General features: G+C 40.4%; 1 protein-coding gene across 1 annotated transcript; it reads left to right on the top strand.

Moving 5' to 3' along the window:
• Window positions 1-2147: 2147 nt before the first annotated feature.
• LOC114055896 (putative lysosomal acid lipase/cholesteryl ester hydrolase) lies at window positions 2148-15763 on the top strand. Its single transcript, XM_027880500.1, has 9 exons — window positions 2148-2330; window positions 3861-3981; window positions 7773-7971; window positions 8318-8427; window positions 9086-9222; window positions 10663-10809; window positions 12028-12099; window positions 13125-13196; window positions 13831-15763. Exons 1-9 carry the CDS (start codon window positions 2226-2228, stop codon window positions 14062-14064), a joined length of 1197 nt encoding a protein of 398 aa, XP_027736301.1. The 5' UTR covers window positions 2148-2225; the 3' UTR covers window positions 14065-15763.
• The last annotated feature ends 1212 nt before the right edge of the window (window positions 15764-16975 follow it).

The following is a 16975-nucleotide window of genomic DNA, read 5'->3' as shown; positions in this document are numbered from 1 at the left end:
TGTGATGCCAAAATCAAATGTGGACACCAATGATTAATTATGCTGCTAAGTATCTCTAGATTTCTGGTCTCTCCTTCTGACCCAGGTGTCTGTTTTCTTTGGTATATTGCTTGGTACATATGGGAAAATGCAGCAGTCTTCCACCTGGAATGCAAAAATTTGCCCCAGTTTCCTTGTTTTTTATAAATTTAGTTGCATCTATATGCTTTGGTCTGACACAAATGCCTCTTAAATAAAATAAATGCAGGAAAGTGCTTCAAATAGGGTAAGAGAACAGTTATGCAATGCCTTTCTGCAGCCATCTTTGTAATTTGGCGGGCACTGCACAGGAAAATTGAGAAATCCTCCTACATCCCTGTTGCTTTCATTTCAGGAAAAGCTGTAGCTGGGCTGACCAGGAAAAGCTGCACTGCATAGCAGCAACTGCAGAAGCTTCTTCTTGGAAACCATGTGTCCAGAAATGGGTGGGGAACAACAACTGCATTCATATTTTATATAAAGACTTTTTTTTTTTACTTGAGTGTTCTGTACATACACTGGAATAGGAATAGGCTTCAAAAATAGCTACATATTTTGTGGGAGAAAACTCATATCTGGACATTTCCTCAGAACGGAAGAATATACATGCCAGCAAAGAATTTCCCCCTTGTATCATTAGCCCAGCCAAACAATGGCCTGAAACTTTCATTATTAGAATAACGTAAGTGAATGATACCATTAAATGATATAAATGGTATAAATGACAGGATCACTTTGAATATCCTATATTATGCAGGTTTCAATGTAGCCTAGGTTAATATATAATTATTCATTTGAAAGCAGCAGTTGCGGCATTTTATAATTTGAGTTTTCCCCTAGGAAGGAAGAATACTCTGTAATTTGACAAAATAACCCAAGTGAATTTCCGAACAATATTTTCTTTACCCAAGTTCTTTAAAGCCAAACAGTCCTAAGAAATGGGATCCAGAAATGCAAAGGATCACACAGTGTCATTTGTGTCTACTGACATATCCTCATATCAAAACAAGGGGATGCTATGAAAATTTCAATGATTTTTTGATTAAAATCTTAATGCTTTCTAAATAAACAGAAATATTTCAGTTCCTGACACCCTCCTGCTCTACCACTGTGTGTTTAGTATCAGGTTTCTATATTATTCTATGGATGTTACTGTGGGCCTGAGCTAATAACATGAATATTTATATTGAAGGATTGAATTTGGTCCAAATTTTTTCAAGTCCAGTCACATATTCCCTGACCACAGACACGCTTCTCTGGGAAATTATAGCTATGCACTGCAGTGCCTGCCAATTAGTTGCCTCAGGTTTGCAGGAAGCAGTGATGACAACCCTGCTGTAACTGCGTGCCTGCATGTAACTTAAGCCCGTTTGTATTAGACTTGCTGTGTTTAAACAATGCTCAGAGATGATGGACGAGAGATCTGTTTGTGTAAGAATGGCAGTGATTGCTGGCAACGCTGTACAGTCCTTAGGAAGGACCGGCGGCTCCTGAGGCGCAGGTATCCGGCACGCTGGGGAGGCATCCCCGGGATGCTCCCTGCGGACAAAGGGAGAGCCCTCGGCGGGCGCGGCTCATCCCCTCCCTCCTCGCTGCTGCTGCCGCTTTCTGCCTGGAGCCTGCCGCGGGCCGTCAGGAACACACCGCACACCCTGGCAAGGCGGCTCCGTGAAGGCTCTGCAGGCTCCGGAGGACGGGCAGATATAGAAGACGAGGAGGGCTGGGAAGCAAGTCCACGGGCGCCGCTCCGGAGGCTGAGCGGCTGCTGAAAAGGGAGCCCAGGGGGAGGCGGGGGGATGCAGGCGGTATCGCTGGAGAAACGCTGAATCACGCCGGCTGAGGCGGCTCAAGGCCGGGCGGGCGGTGCGGGCGGGCCCCGCTGCCCATAGGCCGCGCCGCTGAGCCGAGCGGCGGCCGGCGCGGCGCCTCCTCCCGCCGGGCGCTCCCCGGGCCGGCAGCGGGGGCTGGGCGGGCCCGGCGGGGCTGCAGCCGCCCCTCTCCGCCCAAGGCACCGCCGGCGTGCGGGACACACCCCGCCCGGCCCCGCCGCGCTCGCTGCGCCGCTGGGACAGCCTCCCCGCCCTCGCCCCGCCGCTGCCCCCGCCCCTGTCCCGGAGAGGCGGCACATAATCCCCGCCCGGCCCCGCTCGTAGCCGTGCCGGGGTTTGCTTCCCCGCGGCGTCCCGGATCGTTCTCGCAGGACCAGGATGCCGGGCCTGGTGGTCGCCGCTCTCCTGCTGCAGAGCATCGCCGGCTCGGGCGCCTTCGCCGTAGGGAGGAGGAACGTGGACCCCGAAACGAACATGAACATCGTGAGTGGCGCGGCGCGGGGAAAAGTGCTCGAGCCTTGTGAGCGGGCGCGGCCGCGGGCGGTACCGGGGCTATGCCGGGGCGAGGAGCGGGGCAGAGGGCGCTGGGCGACCTCGGCAGCCGCGGAGAGAGCTCCAGAGGCTCCAGCCACCTGTGCATGGTCAGCCCTGGGCTGCAGCTGCTCGCACCCGCTGCTTACACCTCCTCTTTCTCTTCTCCTCTCCTCCTTTCAGGTTCTTCTCTGTCCCGTGTTGTTTGTGGCGAATCTTTCTCTCACATACTGTCTGACGGAGATCTGTGTTTTGTTGCCAGAGTCCGGATATTCTTTCTTAACTGCTAGAAAAAGAGCACACTTGTGCTCTTAGCGCCACGGTCTCGTGTTCTTACCCAGAACTGCTTTTCTCCCCATTCGGCATTTACTCTCTTAACTTCATTCTCCTTCTGCTGCAGTAGCCAACTCGTGAACATATTTGCTGTTGGGAGCTGTAGGTTACTGGTATTAGTTGCCCTTTCCTCTGCCCCATCTAAACCTCAGGTTTTTTTCACGTGCGAGGAGATACTTTACGCTAGGAATTGCGCGAGGTCTTTAAGAATAGAAGTGCTTGGATCATGCAAATATACTTTCAAGGACTGAAAATAATAATTTAGTCTAAGACTAATAGCATTTGAATAGAAGTTAGCCTTAAAATAATTTTGGAATGTTAATGTCACAGTGGGTAATGAAAGATGTATTTAAAATGAATAGCATGCTTAATTAAATTCTCCTCCTCCTCCCTGCACAGCAGTCTGTGAGCAGAACTCTGATCATGTCTTGCATTTCTTACATTATTTCAAGACATGGTTGGTGTCATAAAACCAATTAAATAGCAAGCTCACTGCCCTAATGGAGTTGCATCAAAATAAAATAACATAAAGCCCAAGACACAGAGATGGGAGATAAACCTAATAATGAAATTCTAGGGTTAAATGGGTGTAGAGATTTTTATTGTTATTTTCTTGTTTGGTTTGTCAACAAAGTCACTTAAAAGCTCTGCAACAGATGTAAGGCTTGAGGAGAAAGGTGAGTAAGAAACAGCACATCCTTCTCGAGATCCTTCCATATGCTGCAGTGGTGCCAGCAAGGTTTTTTTGCCCTCTGTTGTTTATTACCAGAAGATACTTGTTTACTTGAGAGTAGGCAATTTCAAATTTTGTCTGCCAAATTTGCATCTCAGTGTTTTGTCCTGTAACCATAGTCTCCTTTTCAACACTTCTTTCTTCCTGTGAGCACCACGTGGCTGGGGATAGGCTAAGGAGTCCTCCCAGATTCCTGGGATAAGGTCTGTGTGCTGGCTAGTTCCTGACTCTGTACTGGGGTAAGTCTCATTAAGAAAACCTGCCTGCACTGAATGGGCAGGTGGTATTGCACATTCCTACCACATCCTTTAATTTTGAATCGCTCTCTTTAGAAGAAACCCAGAGTACTTTGCATATGTTCCTGGACTGAGGAGCCTGACAGTCTGGCTCCAAGATGATTTCTTTTCTTTCCTCAGAGCGAAATTATCACCTTCAGGGGATATCCTAGTGAGGAGTATGAAGTGACGACAGAAGATGGGTATATCCTTTCCATTAATAGAATTCCTTATGGAAGAAAAGGCCATGAGGAAAGAAAAGGTAAGATTTCTGTCCATTTGGAAAAATGGGAAGTAGTGAAAAAGCTCAATTGATTTATAAAACTTTTGCTCCAGTAATAGTCCAGAAAATGATTAAAGACTACATGACCTATGCAATTAGAATACCTATGCAATTAAAATATTTTATTGGTGAATGTTGTGGCCAAAGTAGATTAGGCACTTGTAGAGTGGCTTGAGTAAAGGAAGGGAAAAGGGTTTAAAAAACTGTTTTTCTGGCATTATCTTTTTGTGTCATTCATACAAAGCTGTTCATGGTTGGTTGATTTTATTATTTTTTTCTTTCTTGGCAAGTGAAAAATAAGGGTTTAGATTTTGGGGGGTTTTAAAAGTCATAAAGTCTCTTGAAAAGATATTGGTTGTAACATTGGTGGGTTATTTCAACCCCCATTTCTAAAAATGTTTCCTTTTAACAAGTAAGTGTTTAAAATGCGTGATTGTTTTCAGAAGTAGGGCCAGGTCATGTACCTCTTTTGGTGCAGTATAACTAAACTGCAGGAGTTCTCGCTAGAATGTTCACAAAATAATTACTGCTTGATTTTTGCATAAAAAAAGGAATTTGTTTCTTAAATTTAACCTCTCTAAAGCTCCCTTTATAGTAAGATACAAGCCAGACCAATACTGCATACTTCTGGGGTGTCTTATTTCACACAGCTGCTTAAATAGGTTAAAAAAGAAAAGGATAAAGTTGCTTCAGAATATCTTAAGTACAAAATGTTTAAAAATATATTGCAAATTAGGATTTGCAATGTGTAACAGGTAGTTGATGTCAGTAACCCCCAACCAGGTTGTTTTAAGGATGTGATTTGATGAGGCCTGGAGAGAGCATTGGCAGGTGCTACCAGAGTGCTGTTACAAGGTGTAAGGATTACTGAGAAAGCTGGTGTACAACCATGGAAGAGATGCAGCGGGTGTACAGGTGAGGAGGCAGGGGAGAGAAAGGATATGAGGAATGTAAGCTCAAACTTATAAGGGAGTGATATGGGCAAAGGTTTTAGCGAGGACTGGATGATGAAATGCTTTAAAAATGAGACAAGTGGATGTGGAAGAGGAGAGAAATGTACCCTTTGACTTGCTATCCTCATACATTGCATGTGGCATTAACAGAGTGTGTGAACAAGCAGTGGCTGAGTTTGGCAAACATTCATACAGACATTTGTACAAGAGCAGCCCATTTGAATAGAAACTGTACATATTCTAAGCACTGCCTTAGAATGCTTTGGACTGAAAGAAACTAGGATGAGAGGTAAAATCATGGAACTCACAAAAGAAATCAGTGATTGTCCTATAGCCTTGGTGTGAACAAGAGCTGTGAAAAAAACCCTTTCCCCTGTCAAAGGCCAACCAGGACTCTTCCTGACCTTATCTGTTGGTTTAGTGTGGATTAGGATGTTTGCACTGTCCATTATGTCTCACAAGGGGCGTGTAAAGATCAGTGCATAGATGAGGCCCATCAAACCTGGCAGGTGTCTTTGTACTTAAATTCAGAAAAGCCCACAGGAAAAAGACAGGCTGCCTTTGTACCTGTTGATTTTGTTGAATCCTTCATTGATGACATAAGCAAACAGAAGTTTCCTGACCTCTGGGAATTCTCCACATTCCCCTTGCCACACCCTCGACCCCAAGTTCACGTTTTGCAGAGTGCTTTAATTCTAAAAACAAGGATTACTGAGCACATTTGTGGAAGTATGAGCTCCTGGGAGAATGAAGATTTCAAAGTTCATGTTGATCTTCAGTTTTTATAGACTTGGTATCTTTTCTCAGAAAGATACCAGTGATGTGTTACTGCTGACTTAGCGTATATATGCTGTATTTTTCTTTTGCAATACCTGCATAATGTGAATAGGATCCCTTGGAATTATGTATCACATGATGTTTTGGAACAAAACCCACAGTTCTTCAGGAGAAAAAAAAAAAAAAAAGGAAGAGAAATGTCCAGAGAACATAAAAGCAAAACATGAATGATTTTTGGTTTTAATATTAACGAAAAACCTAAAGCAACTGCATAGTATGATTAAGAAGGGCATGAAAATAAGTCTATCTTCAACTTCTTGGGTTTATAGTGAAGAGAATGAAATGTTCTATGCAGAAAGGGTAGTTTAAGGACCTGCCTTTTTTATTCCCCCTCTGGGGTGTTTGGGATCACAGGTGATAGAAAGTAATAATTATCATCCAAATCACTTTGTCATATGATTGTGCAATTCATGTGGAGATCTGCTGACTTCTTAGTAAAGTGAAAAAGGAACTGGGAGGAACTGGAGGTTAACAGGAGAACAGAAATAAAGCATTAAAGCAGTTAAATGGTCTTCCCAGTCCAGTGTTGTGAAACATGCAATAGCAGCTTGAGGAAAGCCTCTTCTTCAAAAAATCGGAAGCTGGTTGATATAAGTTTAATAAAAGGGAAAAAGATATCAAACTAAAAGGGAAACAAATTCAGTGTAAGGCTTGAAAATCCTACTACTATCAATTAATATTACTGCAGCAGAATAAACAGTTGTGTTGAAGGGTACTGTCTCCAGGGCCAGTTTGGCACAGCTGGAGATTTGCTCTATTTTTTTCACAGAACGCCATGTGAGCTTTTCTAACAAAATGGGAAAAGCAGGCACTCAAAATGTTGCCCATCACAAGTATAAAGATTGCCAGAAACGGGGAATATGGCTAATTTGCATTTTGGAACTTGCGGCAAATATTTATGGACATGACCTGGAATGGAGGGTATAGGTAACTGAAATAGTTTTCATTTGGCTGTTTCTGCTGACAGATCCAAGTCTAAATTATCAATGGAGGAAGCATTGTGTGATTCTGTATTGTATAAGAGTGATGTGTCATTGGAGGATGTAAATTCCTGTGTAATCTCTGGCACTGAGATAAATTTATCATGTTATTTGATTTCAGTTATTAAAGCGGAAGTAAAACCCAAAACACATGTATCACTATGAGAAATAGAGACAGGCTGTGGTATTTTCTGAAGGTCGCTTCTCCTAAAGGATTAGATGTTAATTTATTTTCCTTCTGTAGAAGCAGAAACCTTCAGTTTTTAGATCTGTATTCCACGTGAAGATATTATTTGCCTTTTCAGGATGGGGAAGTCAACAGAGGCTCTTTCTACCTTCTAGATGAATCTTAGCTGTGTATTTTATAACTGCTTGAATCAAGGGAAGAAAGTCCTTTGAAACACAGATTATTTTTTTTTTTTTGGCTGTTGTACTGCTCTTCAGGTTCTGCCAGAGCTTTTATAATCGGAGTTGCATCGAGATAATATCAGTAGCAGTTGCAGAGATTTCCATAGCTCAGCACACTTGTTTGGCATTGTCTTAACTGGAAAACAAAGATCTCAGTAGCACATGTGTGGGATTGCCTTCCCCACGTGTAGGAGAGTAGGAGAAGGTCCTAAGTAGTTTAACAGCCTCTGTGTTTGGGTCATTTGGCTTTGTCTTTGTGAGCTTGAAACAGTTGTGAGGGCTACCTGTATTTTTCTTGTAGCTCCTGCTTTTCTCATTTGCTTCATGAATATTTGTTTTGAGCTTCAGGTTAGGAAACTAACAAGCTGCTAGTTTAAAATCCTTAATGATAAAAAGTAGCTTTTTGTGAACAAGCATGTGATTTCATAGCTTTATGACTATTATACAAATTGCTAGTCTTAGTAGATGAAATCAAGTAAATTAAATACTCGAAGTGCAAGTCTAAACCAGACTTTTAGTGGCTCACTTGAATTACTCTTAGGTATTCAATTCCAAATGAACAGGAAGCTATGATAAATGCTTTATTTTTCAGGTCCAAGGCCTGCTGTGTTTCTGCAGCATGGTTTGCTTGCAGATGCCAGCAACTGGATCACAAACTTAGATTACAACAGCCTTGGCTTTATGCTGGCAGATGCTGGCTATGACGTATGGCTGGGAAACAGCAGAGGGAACACCTGGTCCAGAAAACATACACACTTCACAGTGAAACAGGAAGAATTCTGGGTTTTCAGGTATCCTTGTCTTGCTATCTTTAATCACATTGTAAAGGTACAAGATTTTTTTTTCTTGTTACAGGTGCTGTCACATATGTAGGGGCAGTAAAGGGGAGTTATGTGGTCAGTGCGGTGTGTTGAGATTCACAAGTGGTCAATAGAACATTAATGGCTTTCACCAGTGCTTGGTGTGAAGACTCAAAAGCCAGTGTTTTGCCTCATCCGAAGGAAGTGTTTCTTTATGTCTTGACAACTGATCCACAGTGCAGGGAAACTCTGTGCAGCAGTTCCTCTTTACTTACACATCCTCTTTACTTACTGATCATTTTACTTACACAACTGACTTTCTGTCTTTGCTTTGTAGCTTTGATGAAATGGCTAAGTATGACATTCCAGCCTCAGTGGACTTCATTTTGGCAAAAACTGGCCAGGAACAAGTATTTTACATTGGCCATTCACAAGGCACCACGATGGGTATGTGAAGAGATGCCTTTGTTAGAATATACTGTGTGTGAAATGGTATCAAGTTCCACAGATGTGGTTTAATGATAAAAAAGTAGGGCTTTTGAAATCTACTGCTTCTGGGTTTTAACTGCTTCCTGGAATATTCATCAGCATTAAAATGAAAATACTTAACCTTTTGTGTTTACTTCAAAGTGGAAGGATGTTGAAATGATAAATTGAGGTCATGGATAGGCAGCAGAATGGCTTCTATTAAAATGAATTGATGAGCTGTACATAATAAAATTAGACTCATGAGACACATAGAATTAAGATTCCCATTTCCAGAATATTTTGCTGTATGTAAGACCTTCTAATGTGCTTTAGACCTTCTAATAAAAGACTGTGCTTTAGACCTTCTAATAGAAAGAGTTAGACATACTGTGTAAGTAAACATTAATTTGCTTTTTGGAAGAAAACAATCCTTCTGAACTGGCACATTTAATTTAGGTTTTGTAGTAACTAGATTATTTTACATTATCTAAATTGATCCTAGGTACTACAATCAAACTATTAAACTAAAAATACTTTGGCACACTTGTTCATAGATTTTTGTAGAATTGCTGCTAGGTAAAAATCTCATCTAACTTGTGTCCGTGGGGTTTGTTAATTTTTCTTACATTGTTTACAGCTTTCGCTGCTTTTTCAACTTTGCCACAGCTGGCTAAGAAAATCAAAATGTTCTTTGCCTTGGCACCAGTAGCTACAGTCAAGTTTGCCACTAGTCCTCTGGTAAAATTGGGAGTGTTTCCTGACCTGCTACTCAAGGTTTGTATTTGAGTGTAAATGTTTTAAGCCGAATGAGCTATGCCCCTTTCTAGCTGAAAATAGCGATTAGCAAAGAATGTTAATAGCTGTGGATTAGAGAGTAACATGACGAGAACTCTGAGTCAGTTTTACCATAGTGATGCTTTTGAAGTCAGCAGTGGCTTCTCTGGCTTTATTACTGTCTAGTGAGACAATTTGCATCTGTTTAAAGTAATATTTTACAATTAAAACTTAATAGATGGAATAAAAATATGTTTTTCCATTAACATTTTTCTAGAATTTAAGCTACCAAAATCAGCATTAATTAAGTAGTTCCTCTGTTTTAGAAGAGTCATATGATATGTTTATACAGAATACTTCCGAATTGTCATGCACTTTAACAGATTTGTTTCACAATTAACCATCTCGTATTGGAAGATGATCCTTCAGAGGGTGATTAAGAGCAGCAGCTTTATTTAGATGATGTGAATCATCCTCTGGAGGAGTTTACCTTTTGCCCATTAACATCAAGGGCAGGCTGCAGTAAGTGCCTGAAGCCAGACATTGTGAACATCCTGCTGTGTGTCATTTTTAACCATCACTTTCTTGCCACCACCCATGGAGATTCCCACACAGAGTTGTTTGTTCTGTGACATAAACCCTCCTTTGATGTACCTTGTACTGATTTAATGTGCTGTCTGCATTATTAGTTCCCTGCTCCAAAGGCAGTTAACATAAAAGGGACACTAACAATTGTGATCTCTTGTTCCTTGCATAATGAACTTTGTCAAATGAGAGTAATGGCTGATCAGTGCCCTGTGCAGATGTTCCTGTTGCACTGAGAAACTTGATTCTCATGGTGACTTGCAAAAAAACGGAGTGCATGGTGTACCTCAAAGTGACAAACCCGTGGGTCAGTCATATCTTTAAAGAGCTGTCACTTTTAAGGAAGTTCTCACTGGGCCATTTTAAAATATTTTTAAAAATACCCATCGAGAGGAAGGGGTCATCACATCTCATGCTACTTGTTTTTCTCTCATGGGTTGAAGAGAGGAAGTTGCAAGTACAAAAGCCATTTAACATTAGCAGACACAGCTTAATATACTTTAGCCCTAAATAGTTCTGATGAGAAGAAGTTATACAGTGTTCCTGTAAAATACTGAATTTAAATTTTAATTTTAATTGAATTTGAGGTTAGGTTTGGGATTCTTGCAAGATATTAGCAGTTCCCATTTACTTTTCGTGGAGTTAATGGACTGCACACTTTGTAGCAGAAGCATTAACTGTGACATTCCCATGGGACTGTAAACAAGGCTGATAAGGAGATAAACAATTTTCATAGGACACACCTGTCACCAGTGCAAATGGAAATCATTACATCAAGAAAGTTGTAGTGTAAAACCTGAAAACATGTCTTTCTGTGCAATTACATGTTTGTCCTATGTGTTTGTTATTTTGTAGGACATGTTTGGAAAGAAGCAGTTCCTCCCGCAGAATTCTGTGCTGAAGTGGCTTGCTACTCATGTTTGCACCCACAGAATTCTTGATGACCTTTGTGGCAACTTATTCTTTCTTCTATGCGGTTTTAATGAGAGAAACTTGAATATGGTGTGTTCTAGTGACTTTTTTTTAATAGCCAAGTTATAGTGAACTCTAACACAGTATTGACTGTGTGTCACTCTACTGATGGACCTTTAGTGTAGTTAGAAAACCACTAATGCTGCCTTCATACTGAGTTTGGATGAATGTCTTTCCTTGGTATAGATTAGTTCCCCAGTTGGGATGGATAGAATTAACCTTTTAAAATGTTACTGGAAAACTAAAATACATTGTTTTAGATCCTTTGGGGAAGGGTATCAGAGAAAATAATTAATATGATGGGTCAAGTATTTGCCTCCTATTGCAAGGAAGTAAGGAATAAAGATATAGTTTTCAACTATTTTTAAGAGTACTGTTCAAGTTTTCTGGTCTCTTGGTGAATGTGTGCAGTTACTTTCTCTGGGGCCAGTTTGTGACCCTGCTGATGGCTTCATCTGCATCTCTAGTTTCAAAGGAATTGGTTACAGAACTTGTTTTGTTATCTAAAAGCTGGTTAACAGCCAGTGGCATGAGACTGCATTTTTTTCATATTGCTTCTTAAAGTGTTTCCAGCTCCCTGAAATCAGTAAAAACTGATACCAGTTTAACCACAGGTAGATGAAGGTTGGGAATTTTTTTATTGGAGTGAGATAATTATATTTTCTTAATTACTCTGTGTCAAAAATGTACATTTTTATCTATTTATATAGATGTATTCATATACATCTATATCAAGGTAAACAGTACAGTTTTTCAATGTTTCCTTGCCCTAAACATACAGTTTTCATGGTTTTAATGGTTGATAATATTTTTTTCTGCTAGGATTTAAGTTTCCATGTGCTATTCAGTACTTCTACATAAAAGGTGTATGAAGTTCTGAATCACTTTGGACTGAGAGCTATTAGTTTAAATGTAGAGTAGCAAAAGTTTTTTTTCTGAAGGTCCATCTAAATATTAGTTAATGTGCTCCCAGTTCTTACAATACCTGCACTCTCTTTTCCAAATATATAAAACCTTAAGGGATATCATTATTAGGTTTAAAATTCAGCTTTAGTGTTCTATGGTTAATTATCGGTAATCCCCCAAATGTTTGAACCTTTTATCTCATTTGTATTTGTACTTCCACTTAACTTTTGTTTATAACAGTTTTAAGAGGAATGGAATAGTTTCTATTAGTCGTTCAGGAAGCAACAATGAGTAGAACTGATGCACTATGAGGAATAAAACATGTTAATTATCTTGTTGCAGAGCCGAGTAGATGTGTATTCGACACATTGCCCTGCGGGAACATCTGTCCAAAACATGATCCACTGGAGCCAGGTAGAGTTTGCAGAACCTGAAATGCCCGTGACTCTAGCTTGTTCGTAGAATATTGATGCCTCTGATATTTAAATGGAATAAAATGCCCAAAATATATATGCAGTGTAGCCAAGTGAAATTTGGAAGTGACAGTTGTCAGAACAGCAGATGTTGTCTGCTTTCATGGTAAGGGCTTAGGGTGGTTCACCACTCTTCCCTATTTCTTTGAAAATATGCTAACTCTAAGAACTTCAGACCAACAAAAAAATACAGTAGAATAACTTAACTCGCAGAGATGCTGTAACAAACATTTGTTTCCCTTTCAGCAAACCCTGTTATAAGTTATATGTTTAGCCAGTGAAAAGCAGGAGGTTTTCTATTCTATTCTGTTTGGCTTCATTTTATATTTTATTAGTATATTTTGAATTTCATCTCAATGCACAGTTTAATGCCTGTGATGCTGTTATGCCTGAAGCTTCCTCATCAGGCTGGCAAATGAAACAGTCATCAATGTGGTCTTGTAGCTGGACTTGGTCACCTAATCAGAAGCAATGTGTTCTGCTGTACAAGGCTGTTCAACTCTTGGCTCGGAAAGAAATCTGTGAAGATTTGGGTTTTTTTCCAGATCCCTGCTATATAGACATCTGTTTCTCAAAAATAGATGGTGAATCATGCAGAGCAGACTTTCTAAGAAATCTCCGTGCTGTGTTAATACACATTTAGACAGCAAGGTAAATGTATCAGAAGTAAGCACAGAGTTGCCACATCCTGGCTTTGGGTACACTGAACTGTTTTCCTTAATCTTTTCTACCATTGCTATGAGAGAGTCTGGAATCTTAAGGAACAAAGTCTAATGGTATTGAATGTTAGTGTTTGCCACTCCTTTGACATTGGGCAAAGCAGTGACAAAAGCAAAAATTTGTTGTTTTTAATACTTGGCATTCCAAATTGTGTTGGTTGCCATTGCCAGTTGTCCTCACAACCTACACTTGGTAATTCTTGTGGTAATGCTGCAGTTCTTTGTTTGTGTATTTGTTTATTTCTAGGCTGTGAAAACTGGGGAACTCAAAGCTTATGACTGGGGAAGCAAGGCTGCAAATATGGCTCACTACAACCAGGTAGATACCTTTTACAGATATAATTCTTTAGTCTCATAAAAAAATAGTCCTTGGACACTTCTCTCAGTACTGTTTATGTTGCATGCTAAAGAGCTATTTGTGTTACTCAGTAACCAAACTGGAGATCTGACTTAAAGAAAGAAAAGAAAGGACTGTAGAGCTCTGAGGTAGCCCTAGTTCCGTATGGAGCTCATCCTTGGATATGAAGTTATGGAGGCATACTGTTTCTTGAGGGGGAGTCCTGCCAGGCTAGATCGTGAGATCCCCTGCACTTCTCATCATTAGGCATAAACTGTCAGTTCATGTGTATTGCTTATCTTTAGCTTGTTTAACCTTCATGCATTTTTGTTTCTAACTTGCTCCATGCAATACCTTGAACAGGATGCCTTCTCTGAGACTTCTCTACCCTGCTGTCTTGTAAACTCCTCAAACCATGTTTTTACTGCTAGGCAATGTAACTCTTGCAGTTACATTTTTGGTTGAACTGGGACTCCACCTCCATCTCTAGCTGCCCAAAAGAAAAAATGAGAATATGGAACATCCTTGCAGTTACTGCTATGTTACACTGCAGAGTAGAATCATGCTGAAGATTTTCTGTTTCTAATGCTTTTGTTTTCCCTTTCCTCCTTCTCAGTCTACTCCCCCTTTCTACAAAATAAAAGAGATGACTGTGCCAACTGCAGTGTGGACTGGTGGACAGGACTGGCTGGCAGACCCAAAGGATATTGCTATGCTGCTCACTCAGATCACAAATTTGGTTTACCACAAAAATATTCCAGAATGGGAACATTTGGATTTCATCTGGGGCCTTGATGCACCTTACCGCATGTACAATGAAATAATTAACATGATTAGGAAGTATCTCTAAACTGACATGGTATTTCAGAGTATTACTTCACCAAGAGTTTGCCTTTTTTTGACAAATACACTTTTCTGGCAATAATGCTACGTTGTTTAGTATGATGCATTTTTAAAATGCCAACAATGACTAGTGAATTGGATTCATATGTGGTTGGTTTTTCTCAGTATTATTTCTCTTTCCTCATAGTATTCTGCTGATTTTGCACACAGTGGCATGGTACTCGAAACACAGCAGTAGGACTTAGCACTGTCATGTAGGAGTATGTCATGTGCACATGAATTTAGTGACATGTCTGAAAGACAAGTTAGTCCGTTCAGCACATCAGGTGCTTGAAAATTGAAACAACAAGTATTTAATTGTGCATAAAACACTGTCATTTCCCAGTATGTTGCTTTTTCTGAGTACCTTTCATGAGTACTCTGTGTACTACATTGACCCATTTGGTGCTGGCACTTTACAAAGCACTTAGTAACTTTTGGCTGTGTTATTATTTTAGCCATCACATAAAAGCTAGCCATATCAGATTACTTTCTTTTTCAGTGCTGCCCAGAAGATCTATCATGAAGCGAGAGATTACCACTGTCAGTTAAAATGTCCTATTTTGGGACTGATTCATTGCTGCATTTTCTTGATTTAATGGTGTCCCTGAAGCCTTTCATGTTTCACATACCAGCTATGGATACAGGTCATTATTTGCCCTCACAGGTTACTGGAACAAGAGTGGTGGTTCAAAGAAAACCACTTTTAGTTAACTTTGTCAGTAGGTTTTGGCTTTCAAGGAGAACGATGTAACATATACTTGCATTTTGCACTGACCACTAACTAGAAAACAAGCTCTCCCAGTAAACTACTGGTGGGAGAAGAGCCAAAGCATTAATTCCACAGCTTGAGTGGCTTAATTTGTGTGGACTTTCCCTCTTAATCATGTGCTGCTTTGAAGATCAATTTACTTCTTAACTGTTTATGTGGTGCTCCCCACCAGTGTGTTCAAGAACTGTACAACAGCCTGGAGAAGTCTGACAGTATTAACAGCACTTCCATTTGTCTCAGTTGCCACTTCAAACTGGGGCTAAGCCCCCATCTAATGGGGAAGAGGATTCACATCTGCCTCAGAGTTCTTACTTTGGAGATCTTTCTGTTGACTATTCAGAAGACTTTTGCTTCTCTGAGATGCCTGAAAGTTCCATGCCAAATGAAAAATCTCCAGAGCTGGTTGCCTCAGTGCAGGTGATTTCTGTGCCATGATTGGACTCAACCCGGATTTCTGTCACTAATCCCACCAGGATAAAGAGCCTTTCTACACAGTATAGGAAATTGTGCATTTTAAACTGAGCCATGCTTTTTTATTAAAAAAAAAAAAAAAAAAAAAAAAAAGGCAAAAATATGCATAAACCATAAATTATGGCTTATTTGTTTCGATTTGTTTTATTACTTACTCAGACTCAGGGAGATGTCAGGTGTTGTGTAAGGAAAAAGTGGTTCACTGGTTCAGGATATTTTGGTTGCAATTCCTAGCAGGACCTTTAAGTTTGCTTTATATTTGTATCAGCCAGATTTGCTTCACCTTGCTGTGCTGAAAAGAAACTTCTGTAGGAATCCAAGGTGGCTAACTTAGCAGTTGTGAGAGTATGTGTTATGGCAATAACCATGTGCATCGTGTTTATTAAGCTTGAGGTATTTCAATAAACATGAGCTCTGCTTGGCATTTGCAGTGGCGTGGAGTGTTTCACTTCCTGTTTCGTGAATGCATGTGAATCTTTGGGACAGAATCCAGAAAGCCAAGTGTGTTTTTCACAGCTTTTTGTCCATAAAACAAGCACAATAAAAAAGTAAAATAGCCAAGTAAGCCTAATTTTACTTTTTTCTTGAAAGAATTTTTCCCCAAACCAAACCTAAAAGGCCGTTCTTGTTGTTCTGGAAGACTTTAAGTAAGGTATTACTTGTAAATAATTGCTCACAAGACAGATTAATTTTCTAAGCCTCCAGGTGAGGCTTCTTTCAAACCACTGACAAGATGAAAAGCTTCTTGTATCATATTCTTAAACCTTGGCTAATTGGATTGCTTAACTGCCTGGTAATCTCATAAATAGCATATAACCACACAGTAAGTCAAGGATCTAATCTTTGCCATGGCACACCTGAACCAGCTTTTGACCTTTATCCCCTTCAATAATAAATATACTGAGTCTGTACCATTCTGTACATTCTGAATACTATAGTTGTGCAGTCAAGACAGTGGAGTGTATTAAATCCTACATGTGCCTGGAAATAAAAGCCATTGTGGAGCTTCTCTCCTTCCCTGGAGCAGGGCTGGTTGTGAAAATTGTGAGCTGCTATGCTCTCCCTGGCTCACTAAAGTTACAAGCACTGTGCAGCATCAGGTTGCAGAGGTGTCAGTGGAAAGAAGTGTGCAAAATAAGACACCTTGAACATAGAGGAGAAGAGTGAGAAGCTTGATCTAATAAGAATCAGCAGCGATGGATGGTACGTTTTGCTAAGCAGATCTTACATACTTAGTGCCTGTTTTATAAACATATGTGTGTTACAGGTCTGTGTATATATATATATGATGTTGAAGGTTGGCTGGAGATCAGCTTTGGATAATATGAAAGTGTACTAGCTTAACAGAGGGCATTGGACACCTTCATCTGATTTGGTCTCAGCATTTAGTGACATGGTCAAACTTTGCTAGAAAGCCAGAAGAAAGTAGTCCCTGTTCAGCTGATGCATTGTCAGACTCACAGACCTATGTGCATCTGAAGATAAAACACAATCCAGGGCTTTGACGTAGAGATGTACAACAGTTGGACCTATGAGGGCTAACACAGATGTAAAGACACGTGTTTTTGTCCTCATGTTTGTGCTTGGAACTTGTAAAGAATTTTTTTGTAGTCATCTGCAAGTACATTCATGCTGT

Source organism: Empidonax traillii, unplaced genomic scaffold, assembly GCF_003031625.1.
Source record: "Empidonax traillii isolate 1590-97213 ecotype Southwest subspecies unplaced genomic scaffold, ASM303162v1 scaffold70:size1330859, whole genome shotgun sequence".
Lineage (NCBI taxonomy): Eukaryota > Metazoa > Chordata > Aves > Passeriformes > Tyrannidae > Empidonax > Empidonax traillii.
This window is presented reverse-complemented; position numbering and strand designations above follow the sequence as displayed.

What these genes read in the sequence shown, in the direction of transcription:
- LOC114055896 (XM_027880500.1), top strand. Translation starts at nt 2,226, where the DNA reads ATGCCGGGCCTGGTGGTCGCCGCTCTCCTGCTGCAGAGCATCGCCGGC. An exon ending in CCGAAACGAACATGAACATC is followed by an intron (nt 2,331 to 3,860) that starts GTGAGTGGCGCG and finishes TTCTTTCCTCAG; the next exon opens with AGCGAAATTATCACCTTCAG. An exon ending in ACATGATCCACTGGAGCCAG is followed by an intron (nt 12,100 to 13,124) that starts GTAGAGTTTGCA and finishes GTTTATTTCTAG; the next exon opens with GCTGTGAAAACTGGGGAACT.